The sequence below is a fragment of the Rhineura floridana genome, chromosome 5 (genome assembly GCF_030035675.1).
Source record: "Rhineura floridana isolate rRhiFlo1 chromosome 5, rRhiFlo1.hap2, whole genome shotgun sequence".
NCBI classification, from domain to species: Eukaryota; Metazoa; Chordata; class Lepidosauria; order Squamata; family Rhineuridae; genus Rhineura; species Rhineura floridana.
In genome coordinates this window covers 153,317,759-153,334,889 of record NC_084484.1, presented here as the reverse complement: position 1 = coordinate 153,334,889, position 17,131 = coordinate 153,317,759, and the positions used below count along the sequence as shown (strand labels likewise).

Below are 17,131 nucleotides of genomic sequence, written 5' to 3'. Positions count from 1 at the left end.
GGTAAAAAAAAAAGATTAAGTAAAGGGACTCATTTACCTGGCACCAGGATGGGTCAGGGTGAGGGAAACATTACGTTGCTGTTGGTAGAACCCACTGCATGTGCACCTATGGTCCTCACTGCCTACAGTGCTTCCCTGCCCTTACCACCACGCCCCTATCCCAATCTTTGTAAATGTCACTACTGCAGCAACCAGAAGGGCAGTGCAGTGATGGTGACCCACCTCGGCAGGCACAACTTTCTGGAGCTTCACACGGAATACAGTAGCATACCTGCTCTGCTGAAAAAAAGATTAAAGAAGCAAGACTCCTGTGGAAAAATTTGGAATAAAGTCCCATTGGTTTCAGTGGAACTACTTTCCAAAAAATGTATAAACTGTGAGAAACCAAACACTCAAAAAAAGGAAAACTTGGTAGCAAATACGGGACTGCTGCACAGTCACAAAGCTGACTTGCATAACATTCCTTCAGCAAAGAAGGAAATAGGTTGGATTCTTAAAATAAAATAAAATAAAATCTTATTGCTGGGAAACTGATCCACCAGTTTTAGTGAAGGTCAAGGGATGAAATTATCCAGATGATTGAGATGTTTAAAATAGTTCTTTCTTCCTTAATATGCCTTTTGAAGAAGGACTAGTGGGGACTTTCCCCCTAAGGCTCCTACTTGCACTGAGGATGGAAGAGGTAAGCTTGCCCTCCCTATGTGCTTCCTTCCTAATAATGGCACGCTCCCTGTTCTGGTAATCAAGGGAGAAAAAGCAAAATACACTGCACACTACATATATTGTTCTTGATAAACCCGTGTTGGCATCTAGTAATCACTGCATTGTTTTCAAGATACTTACAGATTGACCACTTTATAATCTGCTCCAGAATTTTCCCCTGACATCAATCCCTGGGAAAATTCTGGAGCAGATTATAAAGCAGTCAATCTGTAAGCACCTTGAAAACAATACAGTGATTCTAGAAGTCAACATGGATTTATCAAGAACAAATCTTGCCAACTAATCTCATTTTTTGATTGGGTAACCTTTCTTGTAGACTGTGGGAATGCTGTGGACATAATATATCTAGACTTCAGCAAAGCTTTTGACAAAGTCCCCTTGATATTCTAATTAACAAGCTAGCTAAATGTGGGCTGGATGGAACAACTATCAGGTGGATCTACAGTTGGCTACAGAATCATACTCAAAGAGTGCTTATCAATGGTTCCTTCTCAACTGGGGGAGGTAACGAGAGGGGTACAGCATGGCTTGGTCCTGGGCCCAGTACTCTTCAACATTTTTATTAATGACTTGGATGAGGAGGTGCAGAGAATGCTTATCAAATTTGCAGATGATATAAAATTGGGAGGCATAGCTAATACCTTGGAAGACAGAAACAAAATTCAAAGGGATCTTGATAGGCTGGAGCATTGGGCTGAAACAACAGAATGAAATTTAACAGGGCTAAGTGCAAAGTTCTACACCTAGGAAAAAGAAACTGAATGCACAGTTATAAGATGTGGGATACTTGGCTCAGCAATACTACATGCAAGTAGGATCTTAGGATTGTTGTTGATCACAAGCTGAATATGAACCAACAGTGTGATGTGGCTGCAAAAAAGGTAAATGCTATTTTAGGCTACATTAATAGAAGTATAATTTTCAAATCACATGAAGTATTGATTCCCCTCTATTCAGCAATGGTTAGGCCTCATCTTGAGTATTGCATCCAGTTCTGGACACCACGTTTTAAGAAGGATGCAGACAAACTGGAATGGGTTCAGAGAAGGGCAACGAGGATGATCAGGGGACTGGAAACAAAGCCCTATGAGGAGAGACTGAAAGAACTGGGCATGTTTAGCCTGGAGAAGAGAAGACCAAGGGGAGATATGAAAGCACTCTTCAAGTACTTGAAAGGTTGTCACATAGAGGAGGGCCAGGATCTCTTCTCAATCGTCCCAGAGTGCAGGACATGGAATAATGGCCTCAAGTTACAGGAAGCCAGATTTCAGTTGATCATCAGGAAAAACATCCTAACCGTTACAGCAATACAACAATGGAAGCAATTAGCTAGGGAGGTGATGGGCTTTCCAATACTGGAAAAGCCACCTGTCGGATATGCTTTAATTTGGATTCCTGCATTGAGCAGGGGGTTGGACTCGATGGCTTTATAGGCCCCTTCCAACTCTACAATTTTATGATTCTATGATATCCAGTGAACATATAGCTTGGCCCTCTATGGGAAAGTAGATGGAGAGATTGTGGGCTCTGCACTGATTTTGATCTCCCTTAGTGTTTGCATTGGGTTTGAATTGATTTTATATATGTGTGTGTTGTTTTAAATTTGTGTGTATGTGTACATGTGAGTAATTGTTTTTAACGGTTTTTATATACAAACTTGTTCCATATGTGTTTTTATTGTATTGTAAATTGCTTTGGAATGCCTTGTGAGAAGCAAATCATAAATGAAATAAATAATCAACAACCACTCTGTTACAGAAAATGGATGTTGTGGGGGTTACTAGCAGTTTCATATGGTTGGCATAACTTCTGTAAGGAATTCACCACATAGTTCGATACTGGCATGAAGATACCACCAATCAGTCTAGTGATCCTAATGATACTGCAAATCAACATAATGGATCTTTTAAACAGCTACTAGTTTGTTCATCAAGAAGCACTTCTTGTATTTGAAAAAAGTCTGTCTAACATGAGTCCCTCTAACAATTTATTTGCTTTTGGGAGGGCTGACAAACTTCCTAAGAAGGACACAAGAGGAGTTTTTATAGGTCTTTTTATAGGTCTTGTATTGGATAAATAGTAGTCAGATTAATCACTGGCCATCTCTTATAATGGCATGATTAAATTAAAGTCCACTTGGGCACTGGCTCATGTCATTCTGTACAAGAGAGTGATTAGGGAAATAAAAAGCTTTCTGCAGAACAGAAGACCACACCTTCATTATTTCAGAATGAGCACGTAAGAGAAGTTCATTTGTTGCGACAACGTGAAACTACAGTAAGTGCCTTGGAGAACATGCCCTCCTGTGTAAACTATAATTGCTTTCTTAATAGACAAGTGGGGTCCTGCAACAAAATGTTATGGAGGGAAGAAGAAGAAGAAATGTTTCCTCTTTTTGATCTTCCTCTCTACCCCTTAGCAATGCTTTCTGGCTCAATGGATTTGGCTCTGAGAACAACCCCCCTCCTCGGTTTGGAATGGGAAGTGCCTAATTTGAGCAGTTACACTGAGAGCTGTTCAATCCTTACTGAAGTTTTCATGTTGCAATGATGCATGAGCGTTCCCACCCACTGGTCCCAAAGCCACCATAGGGATCATTTTTGGCTCAAGGGATGATTCTTGCCAAGACCTGTTAATTTGGTGATGGATTCATCCCTCCATGATGATATCAGGGCTAAAAGGAGGGCAATTGTGCATGTTTCTCTCCCCTTTAGCCTCTGAAGCAATCTCACAGCTGGGGGAGGGTGGAGATCTTCCCACATGGTTTCTGAAATTGTGGAGGGGCAGTCCCTCTCTCAGTTTAAAGGATCATTTGGGTTGGGCTTTTTCCTCATCTTGCTCAAAACTTGTCCTTCCCTCCCCTCAACCCCACCACAACTTCTTCTTGTCTTCATTCCTCTCATTGCTCAACCTCCCACTCAACCTCCTTCCCTTCCTCCTTCCCTCAATACCTGCTTCACCCTCTCTGTGTTCACTTCCTCTCCCCCTTGCCCAACCCTCTCCCTTATTACCTTGTGCTCTCTTCTGTACCACTTAAAAAGTGAATGCCACTGAGTTTCCTTAGCAGGAAACCCAATGGTACGTTTCTGGAGGGGAGATCAGGCTATCTCCAGGCAAATTCTTCCTGCTGTGATCCAGAAGCCTGTGAGGGCTTGGGGAAGGCACATTTAAAGGCATGCATAACCCAAGACCAGTCCCCCCTTAGGCCTCAGACTGAAGGGAAAGAAGTAGCAGATACCTTGCTTATCTTCCACCTGATGCCCATGCTTGCTACTTTCTGTTGCCTGGATTTCATAGCAGCATGAAGGCAGCATGCATGCACAGTCTTGGATCTTTGTGTAAATCTGGGAGTCCTGGTTGTTGTTTTTTGTTTTTACAAAACAATGATTATCCTGTATGCCTGGGGAATGGGGAGAATGTTCTCAATATGCGAGATGTGCCCTCTTCCTTGACCTGCTTGGGTGCCTGCCCCTCCCCTGTTTACATGCAGCACACCCACTTTAATATTATCAGAGGGCTTCATGCCAATTTAAAGTGGGTCACAAAAGAGTAATAAACTAAAGCAACAGCCTTATCTGGTGCAGACAACTTTCCCTTTAAGCCAGGGATGGCTAATATGTGCCCCTCCGGATGTTGTTAAAATGCAATACCCATCAGCCTCAGCCAGCATGACCAATGGCTGTAATCCAACAATATCTGGATGACCACAGGTTAGCCACTCCTGCTCTACATGGAGGTGGTAAGCCCTAGAGTTGAGTGTGAAGTGGAATGCAGTTGGTTTCCTTCACATCCCAGAAGGGTGGCCACTTATCCATCACCAAAAAAAGAGGAATTTGCATAAAATGTGCACGTGCTAATACATGCATATAGATGCAAATTTAGGGAAAAATACTATAATTTAAATAGAAATACAACACATCCCATCATAGTGGAGAAGACTGTGACCAGTTGACATGTGTTCCTTCTCAGTCTGCTGTGTAGGTGCTAACTGTTAATAGGCAACTTCAAGAACCCTGCTCACCCTTGTTATAGTCCTTTATATTTAAACCAGACCTGGAATGGACAGCCCTTCATATAGAGGACACCTTCAAACAGAGAACTGTTTTCTGTAAAGTAGGATACATTGCCACCCTACATCCCCACAACAGCTTCACATAGGGCTGCTCAATGGGTGAATTCAGCCTTCCCACCATCAAGCCATCAGAGCCCTAGGCTGTTGAAACCTGGTTATTCTAATAAGTCTCCAAGCTACTCCAGTGTTGTTGGGCTGCGCCTGGAACCTCTCATTTCCAGGAAATATGTCTCCAGGTGTTGCTGCCCCATTCCCTTCAATGTCAGGGAATGCTCTACATATGCATATTATAAATGGCAATGTAATTAATTTGAAGCATTTTACACCTTTACAACCACTAATTTCATAATTTGAGTGACAAATCTTAGGAAGAAGACTTGACAACAACATAGAAGGCTAATGGTAGGGTATTGGAAACAAAAAACGAAAATGATCTACCTGGTTGTGGAATTATTCTGTTGACAAGGATGCCATGTCCACCTTATTGTAGGTTGAGGATTACCATAAACTATGCAGGTTAGGATTTGCTTACTTCCCAGATGATGGAGATTAGGACCAGGAATCGATGACACTTTTTCATAAATCTGAGGTTTCACTGTAAAAGAAAACCAGGAATACAATAGAAATTCAACCTGTTGAAGCAATTTGCACCTTATTATCTTAAAAGGTATATAAGAAAGATCTTTAGTTCTTAGGAACGAATGCCTTTGCCAAATCATTGGGTTGTACTTGTATTCAGTGAAATCCTACTCATTAGTAGACCCATTGAAAGTGATAAATCTAAGTCAGTCATGGCTATTAACTTCAGTGGGTCTACTCTGAGTAAGACTAGCATTGAATACCATTAATATCAGTTATACTGCCAACTCACCATTTATTCTTAGCGTGACTGTTAAGTTTTTATGCAAGTTCCATTGCCGGGTGCTCAACAGTATAGTGTACTTTCCTGCATCTTCTTCAGCAACATGCTTTATGATTAGTGAATAGCCTTTAATTACATACCGGGCACACATTTCAGCCGCAGGTAACCCATCCTTCAGCCTGTTAAAAGATAACTAGAATTAATAATTATTTACACTGCCACTATTTATGTATATTTATATATCTTTATGGAAAAATCATAATATCACATATGCACTCATGGGATCTGAACTGGCAGTGATTGACCAGGAATGAGACCTTGGGGTAGTACTGGAGAGCTTGATGAAGATGTCAACCCAGCCTGCAGCAGCTGTGAAAAAGGCAAATTCCATGCTAGGAATCATTGGGAAAGGTATTGAAAATAAAACTTGATGCCATTATATAAATCTATGGTGCAGCTGCATTTGGAATACTATGTACAGTTCTGGTTGCCTCACCTCAAAAAGGTTATGGTAGAGCTGGAAACGATTCAGCAACGGCAACCAAATTGATTAAGGGGATGAAGCGACTCCCCTATGAGGAAAGGTTGCAGCATTTGGGACTTTTTAGAAAGAAGGAAGTAGAAAAAGAGGAAGGCCAAACAAGAGATGGATTGATTCCATAAAGGAAGCCACAGACCTGAACTTACAAGATCTGAGCAGGGTGGTTCATGACAGATGCTCTTGGAGGTTGCTGATTCATAGGGTCGCCATAAGTCGTAATCGACTTGAAGGCACATAACAACAACCAACAGTTAAGAAAAGGCAAGTCAGAGATGACATGATAGAAGTGTATAAATTATGCATGGCAAGGAGAGAGTGGATAGAGAAAAGTTTTCCTCCCTCTCTCATAACACTGGAACTCATGGACATCCAATGAAGCTGAATGTTGGAAGATTCAGGACAGACAAAAGAAAGTTCTTCACACAGGACATAATTAAACTATGGAACTTGTTCCCACAAAAGGCAGTGATGGCCACTTACTTGGATGGCTTTAAAGAAGCATTGGACAAATGCATGCAGGATAAGACTATCAATGGCTACTAGTCGGAAGCAGTATGCTTCTGAGTATCAGTTGCTGGAAACTGCAGGAGGAGAGAGTCCTCTTGTACTCAGGTCCCGCTTGTGGGTTTCTCATCGGCAACTGGTTAGCCACTGTGTGAACATGATGCTGAACTAGAAGGGCCACTGGCCTGATCTAGCAGGCTCTTATTCCACAGATAGTGTCAGTCAAAAATATTCAGTGCGTAAGAAACAAATTATGCCCTAAAGCACTCTCTCTATAGATATAGTGCTTTTTTTTTTGTGAGACTACTGTATGGAGTACATGCACCTTTATTTTGCTGCCCATGGCAGCCATTTTGTGTTGGCACCCAGAGCACTTTTATCATGATATGAGTACCGACACCTCAGCTTTTTTTTTTTACCAAGAAAAGGAATACCTGTATGTCAAACAATCCACTGTCATTTATTTGTGTTTCAAAATGTGAAGACGTAACTACAGCTTATTGGAAATGGGTGGCTGCTAATGATTCACATTCTTTCCACCCACCTCCCTAGTAACATTTGGTGAAAGCTGCATTCAATATTTCATAAAATCATAGAATAGTAGAGTTGGAAGGGTCCTCTAAGGCCATCAAGTCCAACCCCTGCGCAATGCAGGAATCCAAATCAAAGCATTCCTGACAGATGGCTGTCCAGCTGCCTCTTGAATGCCTCCAGTGTCGGAGAGCCCACTACCTCTCTAGGTAATTGGTTCCATTGTCATATGGCTCTAACAGTTAGGACGTTTTTCCTGATGTCCAGTCGAAATCTGGCTTCCTGCAACTTGAGCCCATTATTCTGTGTCCTGCACTCTGGGATGATTGAGAAGAGATCCCGGCCCTCCTTTGTGTGACAACCTTTCAAGTACTTGAAGAGTGCTATCATATCTCCCCTCAGTCTTCTCTTCTCAAGGCTAAACATGCCCAGTTCTTTCTCCAGCCCCTACATGAATTTAGCTAATGAATTAGATCAATGGCAAGGAAACAGTAAATGTGACAATGTCATGTCACACATTGTTTTTACCAGACATTACCAGGGAGATGTGTGAAGAGAAGGAGGGACATAGGCTAGCTAACAGGAAACCTTGTTAGTATCTTTTTTTAAGTATAGAAAGAATGGGTCAGCAAAACTAAGTTTTTCATCTCTTAAGGCCAAACTAGATGTGACATTAAATATGTCATCATCTGCCTGTCCCTTGCCCTCTCCACATTGAAATATTAGCCGTGGGGGGAGGCCCTGCTTGGGATTGCTGAATGGGGAGAGGTAATTTAAGCATTTCCCCTGTGCTGTTTTTTTCAGTGAAAATTTACCAAAACTATTTGTCCTAAAAAGTGCTGTTGCAGTAAATGCCACCTTTGGGGGTAAGTAGCAGCTTCAGGGAGTGATTTTCAGCAGGAAACCTCTCCAGGTGTTTGTGCGCGTGTGAGAGGGGTTAGGGCCCTTTACTATTTCAAATGAGAAAAGCAGAAAGGAATAGTGACTGCTATTATTCTGTACTTATTAATTGTAAGAAAAAATATTTTACTACATTTTTGTGATAGGTTGACCTGTCACTAGACAAAGTCTGCTTCCCACACCTCCACAACCCCCCATGTGCTGGCATATTCATTCTTCACACTTTAAGGATTCATATTGAACCAAGGGCTCCAGATGTAGCATTTTCTGAATGTGCAGGAAATTTACAGGGCAAACCCCATTTCTGAAAAGGAAAAGCTGTGTCAAGAATGAAAGGGAAAAGATGAGGCAGAACTGGGTGTCTATTATAAAAATATCCAAGACCTGGCTCTCCCTTAATATATGCATGTTTGGTTAGAGAATTGCACTGAATTTTGAAGGATAGATATTTCAGTTCATGTACTGGTTCAAGAAGTGCAAATTAGGCAAGTGTACATTTAAATGAGAACTGAATTTCTCCTCCAACCCTAAACTGGGTTGCAAGTCACCCCATAGTCGTTAGAGCCATATGAGAGAAGTATGCACATTTCCCAACCATGTAGAGCAGGGATGGGAAACCTGTGGCCATCCAGATGTTATTTACTAATAGACAAAAAATCCTTGCGGTTTAAGAACGTACCTACAGCCAACAGATATTGCTATCAAACTTTAAAAAGCAGGGAAATTGGGCAGCTATAGTGAATGCACCAGGGGAGCACAAGACCTGACCTCCTGTCTGAGATATTGTACTGCTCTACAAATTTGTAAAAATGTAAACACAATTTGGGTTGGCCTTTCAACAGTCCAATCCACTTCCTGTGTAGCTTGGAAGAATTTGGTAACATGTGCCTCTGATCAGAAGAGAGGAAGGAAGGGGGAAGGGAGGCAGGAGGAGGGGAAGACAGGTTTTATCATTTGCGTATTTATTGAGTTCAGATTTTCTCCTGTGCTTAGGATAGGTGAAACTGACCATGGTGGAGGGGCAGGTAGTGGAGTAGGAGGAAGGGGAAAGGGGAGAAGATTGGATGAGTGGGCACTGGGCAGAGAGAAAGCCCTTTTCTTTTCCAAAAGGAAACATTGTTAACATTATCATTATTTTTGGAGGTTTCCCCCACTTTTTGTTCTACAGCAGACACATGTAGTCTCCCACCCAAATTTAAACCAAAGCTGTCCCTAGCTACATCCACACCAGACATTTATTCCACTATAAACACTCATGACTTGGAAGTGTGAAGGATGCTGAGAGTTGCTAGGAGATGCCCTATTCCCCTCACAGAGCTATAATCACCAGAATTAATCACCCCTCTGGGAAGAGGGGCTGACTGTTAAACCACTCTGGCCACTGGAGCTCTGTCAAGGGAATAGGAATCTCCTAACAACTCTCAGTACTCTTCACAAACTACATTTCCCAGGATTCTTTGGATGAAGCCATGACTGTTTAAAGTGGAATAAATGTCTGGGTGTGGCTCCCTGATTAGCCAAACCAAACAGCTGTTAGTTTGGCTTTTAGAACACTGACAGTTGGTTTTTACTGAGCATGCCAGTGCTATCATAGACTCCAATGTTAATTTTCTTAAATTAATTAGAAATCAGCCATACATTATTTAAACTTTTAAATTGTAGAAGATGAAGGTCAGAGTATGGGGCAAGGTCAGTAATAAGATTACAGATACTTTATGAACATGGCTGAGTTTTAATTAATTTCAACAAATTATGAGACCACTGACAGAAAAAAGTCCAACAGGGGTCTGAATTATTTTACTCTTGTTTTAGACTTTGAACTCTATATTCTCTCTGAGTGTTTTGTGAATTGCCATAAAAACTTAGAGGGTTGTTAAGCAAGAGTCTCTGAGTTCAGGACTCAGGCTTTGTAAGATTTTGTTTTGAAATGAGCTTATGGGAAGCAGCAGAATGGCATGGAGGGTATTTTCAATTTAACATGGCAGAGTGCGAAAAATCTATGCTGGTTATAGCATGCAGCCACTCTTGTGGCTGTATAGCTGGAATCAAACTCCCATCCCTGTGCAGTGTTCAAATTAGAGGGAGAGATGTAGGAGGGTCAATCGTATGGCTCGTCTTATGTTCTTACTAAAAGATGATTAGCCCAATTCATGGAAACAAGGCTATCAATGACTACTGGCTAGGATGGCTATTTGTTACCTCCAGTATCAGAGGCGATGCCTCCCAATTTTAATATCTCCCTTACTTCCTTAGCAATAGTCTCAGCATATTTCCAAGTTACTCAATATGGGAGTTTCTTCTCCAGTTTCTGAAGTACAACAAAAGGAGAATACTTTTGTTCTCATGTCTTGCTAGTGGTCTTCTCAGGGGCTTTTGGTTGGTCACTGCAGGAAATATGATGCTGGACTAGATAGGTCTTTCATCTGAGATAACAGAATTCTCCTTGCTTAATCCACAAGCCCCACCCTCTGACTCTTTCCAGTTTAGCCAAATAATGGCTCCCTGTAGACTTCTAAAAACAGTAGTTAAGGTAGATAGGGCCCTCTGGCTGCCCTGTAATTTGAGGATGTTCCCAGTGCCCAAAATATGCACAAGTCTCTCTCAGGAGATGACATTGGGACTACTTCAACAAGCTCTTAGCGGTGTCTACTTCCTCCTTGGAAATCTTCCAGAAATGTTCCTCTTTACATATTTTAAACATGGGAATGAGATGTGTGAGTGTAACATGGGAATGGGTCTGCCAGAGATTCATGAATTGAGTCTAAACTTGAACCTTAAACATGTAAAAATATCATACTGAATGCCATAGGACTTACTTTTGAACAAACATGTTTAAAACTGCAACTGCAGTAGCTCCATACCTTTGCCACAAGACAAAATTGAAATAAACATGGCCATTTTCAATGCTCTAAAACAGTACAGCATGCATATTAACAGTACAAAACAATTTATTCCAAGTTCATTTCAGGACATCTTTATTCATCTTTTCTCTTACAGGTGACAGATTTAATCCTGAGCAAAAAATAGTTATTACTTCCAAATAAGTAACTTCTTGCTTTATGCAGAAGAAATTGTAATCCTACCATACAACCTCTGGTGTGGGAAATGCTTTTACTTTCATAGAAAGTCGGTAGGATTTCTTGCCAGATAAAACGTCAAGTACATTTTTTCTTCTATATTTCAAAGAGATGAATGCTTTATCTTAAAAAAAGAAAGAAAATTCTGTGTTTAAGGTAGTGGGTTCTGGACAACGATGAATGCATGATTATAGACAATACAATGTATACATGAAAGCCACCAGATCATACAGGGTATATAACACAAGCTGTGACAGTAACTGTGGGTTTTTTACACAAAAACATTCCAAATCTTTATGCCATCCATCAATGCGTATTCCATCCATCAATACCATAGGAACTGGCCATGGCATATTTGTTGAGAAATACCCTCACCCACTCTGGAAGCCAGCCTGGCCTTATCACTGTTTATATTTCAGCAACTGGTAAGAAGGGGCATTTTCAAAATGCTTTTGGTGATTCTGGAAATTAACCTGCTTATGAATCTTAGGTCCAAAGTACATATGACATTAAACAAACAGTTTAACATAGAAGCATAAATAGTAGTGTTGGAAGGGGCTTTAAGCCATCGAGTCCAACCCCCTGCTCAAGACAAGAATCCAGCTGAAAGTATATCCGACAAGTGGCTGTCCAGCTGCCTCTTGAATGCCTCCAGTGTTGGAGAGTCCACCACCTCCCTAGGTCATTGGTTCCATTGTCTTATCGCTCTAACAATAGGAAGTTTTTCCTGATGTTCAGTCGAAATCTGGCTTCCCGTAAATTGAGCCCAGTATTCCCTTCTCAAGGCTAAGAATGCCCAGTTCTTACATTTGCATGTATTTTTTTGTACCTAGTCAGAATTGCAATGTATGTGGAAGATGTTTAACCCTTTCTTCCTCTACCATGGTGCCCCCAAATAATCCTTTTCTCCAATGCTGCTGTTTCAGACAGGAGAGCCACTTCCACTGGTGACATATGTAGTCTGGCCTTTAATGTCTGCTATGGCCCTTAACTAGCCTTTTATCATTTGGACTTTTTAAATGCTTTTGGTAGTCTCTTTGATTTTTTACTTTTTTGCAAAAGAAAGGCAGGATATATTAAAAAATAAACAAAAAAGCACTCACTAGAGTCACAGTTTTCCTATCCCTGGATTAAATATTGTTGTGCGCCACCTCAGTCTCTGAGCGGTGCGAGACTTCCAGGGTTCCTGCGCTACCCAGGGTTTTGTTTCCTTGGAAAGAAGGCCAGAGGAGACTGTGGTGTCTTTTAGGAGACATGATTTTTATTTACACACTTTCCAACCTGAGCTTAAGATGGAGGGGTTCAAAGCATTAGCAGTCCAATAGATCTTGCTTTTCTATCAGGCTTATAGGAGGCATCCTGAAGCCATTGTGCAGGGAGCAGGCCTGTCTGCATGTCTCCCCAGTTCCCAGCTTCTCCAGACTAGCTAAAAAGCACAAGCCTTTTTTAGGCTGGGGGGGGGGCTTTCCTGAAGAGTTTCAATAACAATAGGATCTCTCTGGCCCATTCTGTAGTTAATGGGCACTTGACAGACCTATTAGCCCACCTGGCCACTCTATTAGATTAACAAAAGGAGACTCATCTGACCAGCAGAGCAGATTTCTCGGCTGCAGAGCCCACCTCCAATTGCAGGATTCCAAATCAGAGGCTGGAAGGGTACCCATAGAAATCATCTATCTCAACCCCCAAACCCGTAACAATGCCTTGAGCAGTTGTTTTTAAACTTCTTTTAAAAAATGTCAGGAGATCTAATTGTGGACCTAATTTAATCCCTAAATTAGTCCCTATAATGTACTAATAGAGAACATTCCCTCTTGGGTTTTGCGTTTGGAATATATCATATATTCTGCATACATATAATATTTCTTACCGTAAATATGAACAGTTGCATTAACTGATCTCACAGATGGGCCGCTCTTCACATTGCAAGTGTACTCTCCTTTATCAATATCATGGACTTTATCAACAACAAGAATACTGTAGAATAGATTGGGTTCATCATTCCTTTGTATAATGCTTCTAGTTACGATGCCTCTTTTGCTTGCCTATACAGAGGGAAAATGTTTACATGGAAATATATTAACACTGGCAATTGCCATTTCTGGTGTATTCAGAAATGACAATTTAACACCTCACAGAGCCCTATTGTGTTTATTGTACAAAGGCAAACAAGGACGGCAGAAATAATTAATACAGAAAGATAATTTCTGAAAAACTGGAAATGGAAAAAACTTTTTTGTTGTTATGTGCCTTCAAGTCAATTACGACTTATGGCGACCCTATGAATCAGTGACCTCCAACAGCATCTGTTATAAACCACCCTGTTCAGATCTTGTAAGTTCAGGTCTGTGGCTTTCTTTATGGAATCAATCCATCTCTTGTTTGCCTTCCTCTTTTTCTACTCCCTTCTGTTTTTCTCAGCATTATTGTCTTTTCTAGGGAATCATGTCTTCTCATGATGTGTCCAAAATATGATAACCTCAGTTTCATTATTTTAGCTTCTAGTGATAGTTCCGGTTTAATTTAACCCAGTTATTTGTCTTTTTTGTGGTCCATGGTATCTTCAAAGCTTTCCTCCAACACCACATTTCAAATGAGTTGATTTTTCTCTTATCTGCTTTTTTCACTGTCTAACTTTCACATCCATACATAGAGATCAGAAATACCATGGCTTGAACGATCCTGACTTTAGTGTTCAGTGATACATCTTTGCATTGGAAGAACTTTTCTAGTTCTCTCATAGCTACCCAGGGGTGTCACTAGGGCGGTGGAGCAGGTGTGGGCTGCACCGGGTGACACCACCAGATGGGGGTGACACCCATAGCCACCCCCCAGGCACTGCCTAGGCACCAACAAGAGCCTTCGCGTGCCGCGCTGGCTGCCTTCCTCGGCTGTTAGAAGGTGGAAGCAGCGGCAGCAAGGTGGCGGCGCACTCCCAGGCCCTGTCGTTCAGCTGTGTGCTCCTAGAGGCCGCGCGCACGCTGTGTGCACACAATCACTCACAGTCTCAGAGAGAAGGCGCTGCGGGCCGCACCGGGTGACACCAACCCTAGTGACACCACTGTAGCTACCCTCTCTGGTCCTAGTCTTCTTCTGATTTCTTGACTATTGTCTCCATTTTGGTAATGACTGTGCTAAGGTATTGAAATCCTTGACAACTTCAGTGTTCCCATTGTCAACTTTAAAGTTACATAAATCTTCTCTTGTCATTACTTTAGTCTTGATGTTCAGCTGTAGTCCTGCTTTTGTGCTTTCCTCTTTAACTTTCATCAGCATTCATTTCAAATCATTACTGGTTTCTGCTAATAGTATGGTATCGTCTGCACATCTTAAATTATTGATATTTCTCCCTCCAATTTTCACACCACCTTCATCTTGGTCCAATCTCACTTTCCGTATGATACATTCTGCGTATAGATTAAACAGATAGGGTGATAAAATACACCCCTGTCTCACACCCTTTTCAATTGGGAACCAATTGGTTTCTCCATATTCTGTCCTTACAGAAGCCTCTTGTCCAGAGTATAGGTTGCGCATCAGAACAATCAGATACTGTGGCACCCCCATTTCTTTTAAAGCATTCCATAGATTTTCTACACAATCAAAGGCTTTGCTGTAATCTATAAAGCACAGGGTGATTTTCTTCTGAAATTCCTTGGTTGTTTCCATTATCCAACGTATGTTTGCAATATGATCTCTGGTGCTTCTTCCTTTTCTAAATCCAGCTTGGACATCTGGCATTTCTTGCTCCATACATGGTAAGAGCCTTTGTTGTAGAATCTTGAGCATTACTTTACTTGCACAGGATATTAAGGCAATAGTTTCATAATTACTGCATTCCCTGGAATCTCCTTTCTTTGGAATTGGGATGTATATTGAATGCTTCCAGTCTGTGGGCCATTGTTTGGTTTTCCATATTTGTTGACAAATTTTTCTCAAAATTTGGACAGATTCAGTCTCAGTAACTTGTAGCAACTCTATTGGTAGGCCATCTATTCCTGTTGATTTGTTTCTTTCAAGTATTTTAAGAGCAGCTTCCACATCACATTCTAAAATTTCTGGTTCTTCATCATACGGTTCCTCCATGAATGAATCTGTCATACTGGCATCTCTTTTATATAGTTCTTCAGTGTACTGCTTTCATCTTCCTTTTATTTCATCTCAGTCAGTCAGTGTGTTCCCCTGTTGATTATTTAACATCCCTACTCTTGGTATAAATTTCCCTTTAATTTCTCTAATCTTCTAGAATAGGACTCTTGTTCTACCTTTTTTGTTGTCCTCTTCTATTTCTGTGCAGTAACTATTGTAATAGATCTCTTTGTCCCTACATACTAGTCACTGTATTATTGCATTTAGGGTTCTAACCATGTTTCTATCTCCTTTTGCTTTTGCTTTCCTTCTCTTTTTAACCATTTGAAGAGTTTTGTCAGTCATCCATTGAGGTCTTTCTCTCTTTTTAACTAGAGGTAGTGTCTTCCCTGACAACATCTCTGACTTCAATCCATATTTCTTCTGGTTCTCTATCAACTAAGTTAAAGCTTCAAATCTATTCCTTATTTGATCTTTATAGTCTTCTGGGATGTTATTTAAATTGTATTTTGGCATTATGATTGCTTTATTATTGATGTCTTGGTATTAATTACACTAATATTAATCTCATTATATATACTATTAACCACTTCCAATATTTATAAAATTTTAATAACTGTTTCTTGCTGGGAAAATGAAAGATGAAACAGGAATGCTCATAATTAGCACAGAGAAGATGATGGTCAGATAATTTGTGTTTTATGGAGAGGGATATACCGAAGGACAACAGTCAGAGGGAAAATTATTGTGAGGCAGCAGCCAGAGTGTTGAGTTTGGTGTTGGCTGTTCAACCATGACACTCAATAGTATTGCTGGCTATTCTCTCAGTCTAACAGGAGACGATAGATTGACAAATATAAAATGAGATTATTATATTCTTGATACATCTAAATTAGCATTACTCACAGGGGATCATATTCTTATACTATGGGTATCAGGTCCGTTCGGCATTTTGTAAACCACTTAGAGGTTCTATTATAACCAAGCCGCTAAATTATGTTAAATTAAATTAAATAAAAAATAAATAAATTATGGGTAGAAAATCCATATAGCTATCTCTCCTCTGTCTGGTAACAACAATGTAATCAAATTAATCAACAATCTGACACTCTTTTATAATGCTAACTGAATCAATATTATGATAGGGATGATCCTGCTGGATGTTAATTATGAACTGCTTCCCCCACCCTCAGCATAGGGGTAGCCTATGTGGTGCCCTCCAGATGTTGTTGGACTTCAACTCCCATCAGTCCCAGTCAGCATGGCCAATGTTCAGGGACAGTGGGAGCTGTAACCCAACAATACCTTGGCTACACTACATTGGCTACATCTGCGCTAGCACAAGGCTCTTTACGCCAGCTCTCATGAACTGCCATTTTATTCCAGAGGCTCATGAGATCAAATTGTTTTATTTCCTCAAAATATGTTTATTCAGTGTACAATTGTCTAAACAGAGGACACAAGAACTATTGACAAGGTGAAATGTAATATCAAATCCTTGTGCCACCGTACACAATGCTTGTTCATAACATTTTGGGTGATAAGTTACATTATGCAAACTAGAAAAAGAATCTCAGACTGAAAGGTTACATTTATATTAGACTTTTAATTGTCCACTCATTTATCCATTCTTGTAGCTATCACCATTGATATACATGGTGCTTTACCAAGAATGAGAGGGAAAGTCCCCAAGGGGCTTACAGGCTAGAAACAGATACAAGAGAGCCAACCAAGGAAAGCAAAGGAAATGGAAGCAGAGATAACAGGGGAAGGATAAGTGATTATGCAGTTACATATATTTAGGGTTCATTGAAGCAAGGTATGGGGACCAG

The 17,131-nt window shown here is 40.7% G+C and overlaps 1 protein-coding gene across 3 annotated transcripts in view; it reads right to left on the bottom strand.

The window, feature by feature from the left end:
* FLT1 (fms related receptor tyrosine kinase 1) overlaps positions 1-17,131 on the bottom strand; it is a 184,498-nt gene that overhangs the window by 115,270 nt on the left and 52,097 nt on the right. For all 3 annotated transcript variants that reach the window (XM_061628494.1, XM_061628495.1, XM_061628496.1), the window contains exons 7-10: positions 13,081-13,255; positions 11,217-11,334; positions 5,667-5,836; positions 5,234-5,390 (exon numbers count right to left, since the gene is read on the bottom strand). In XM_061628494.1, coding sequence (XP_061484478.1) covers positions 5,234-5,390; positions 5,667-5,836; positions 11,217-11,334; positions 13,081-13,255 — 620 coding nt within the window. The remainder of the gene's footprint in view (positions 1-5,233; positions 5,391-5,666; positions 5,837-11,216; positions 11,335-13,080; positions 13,256-17,131) is intronic.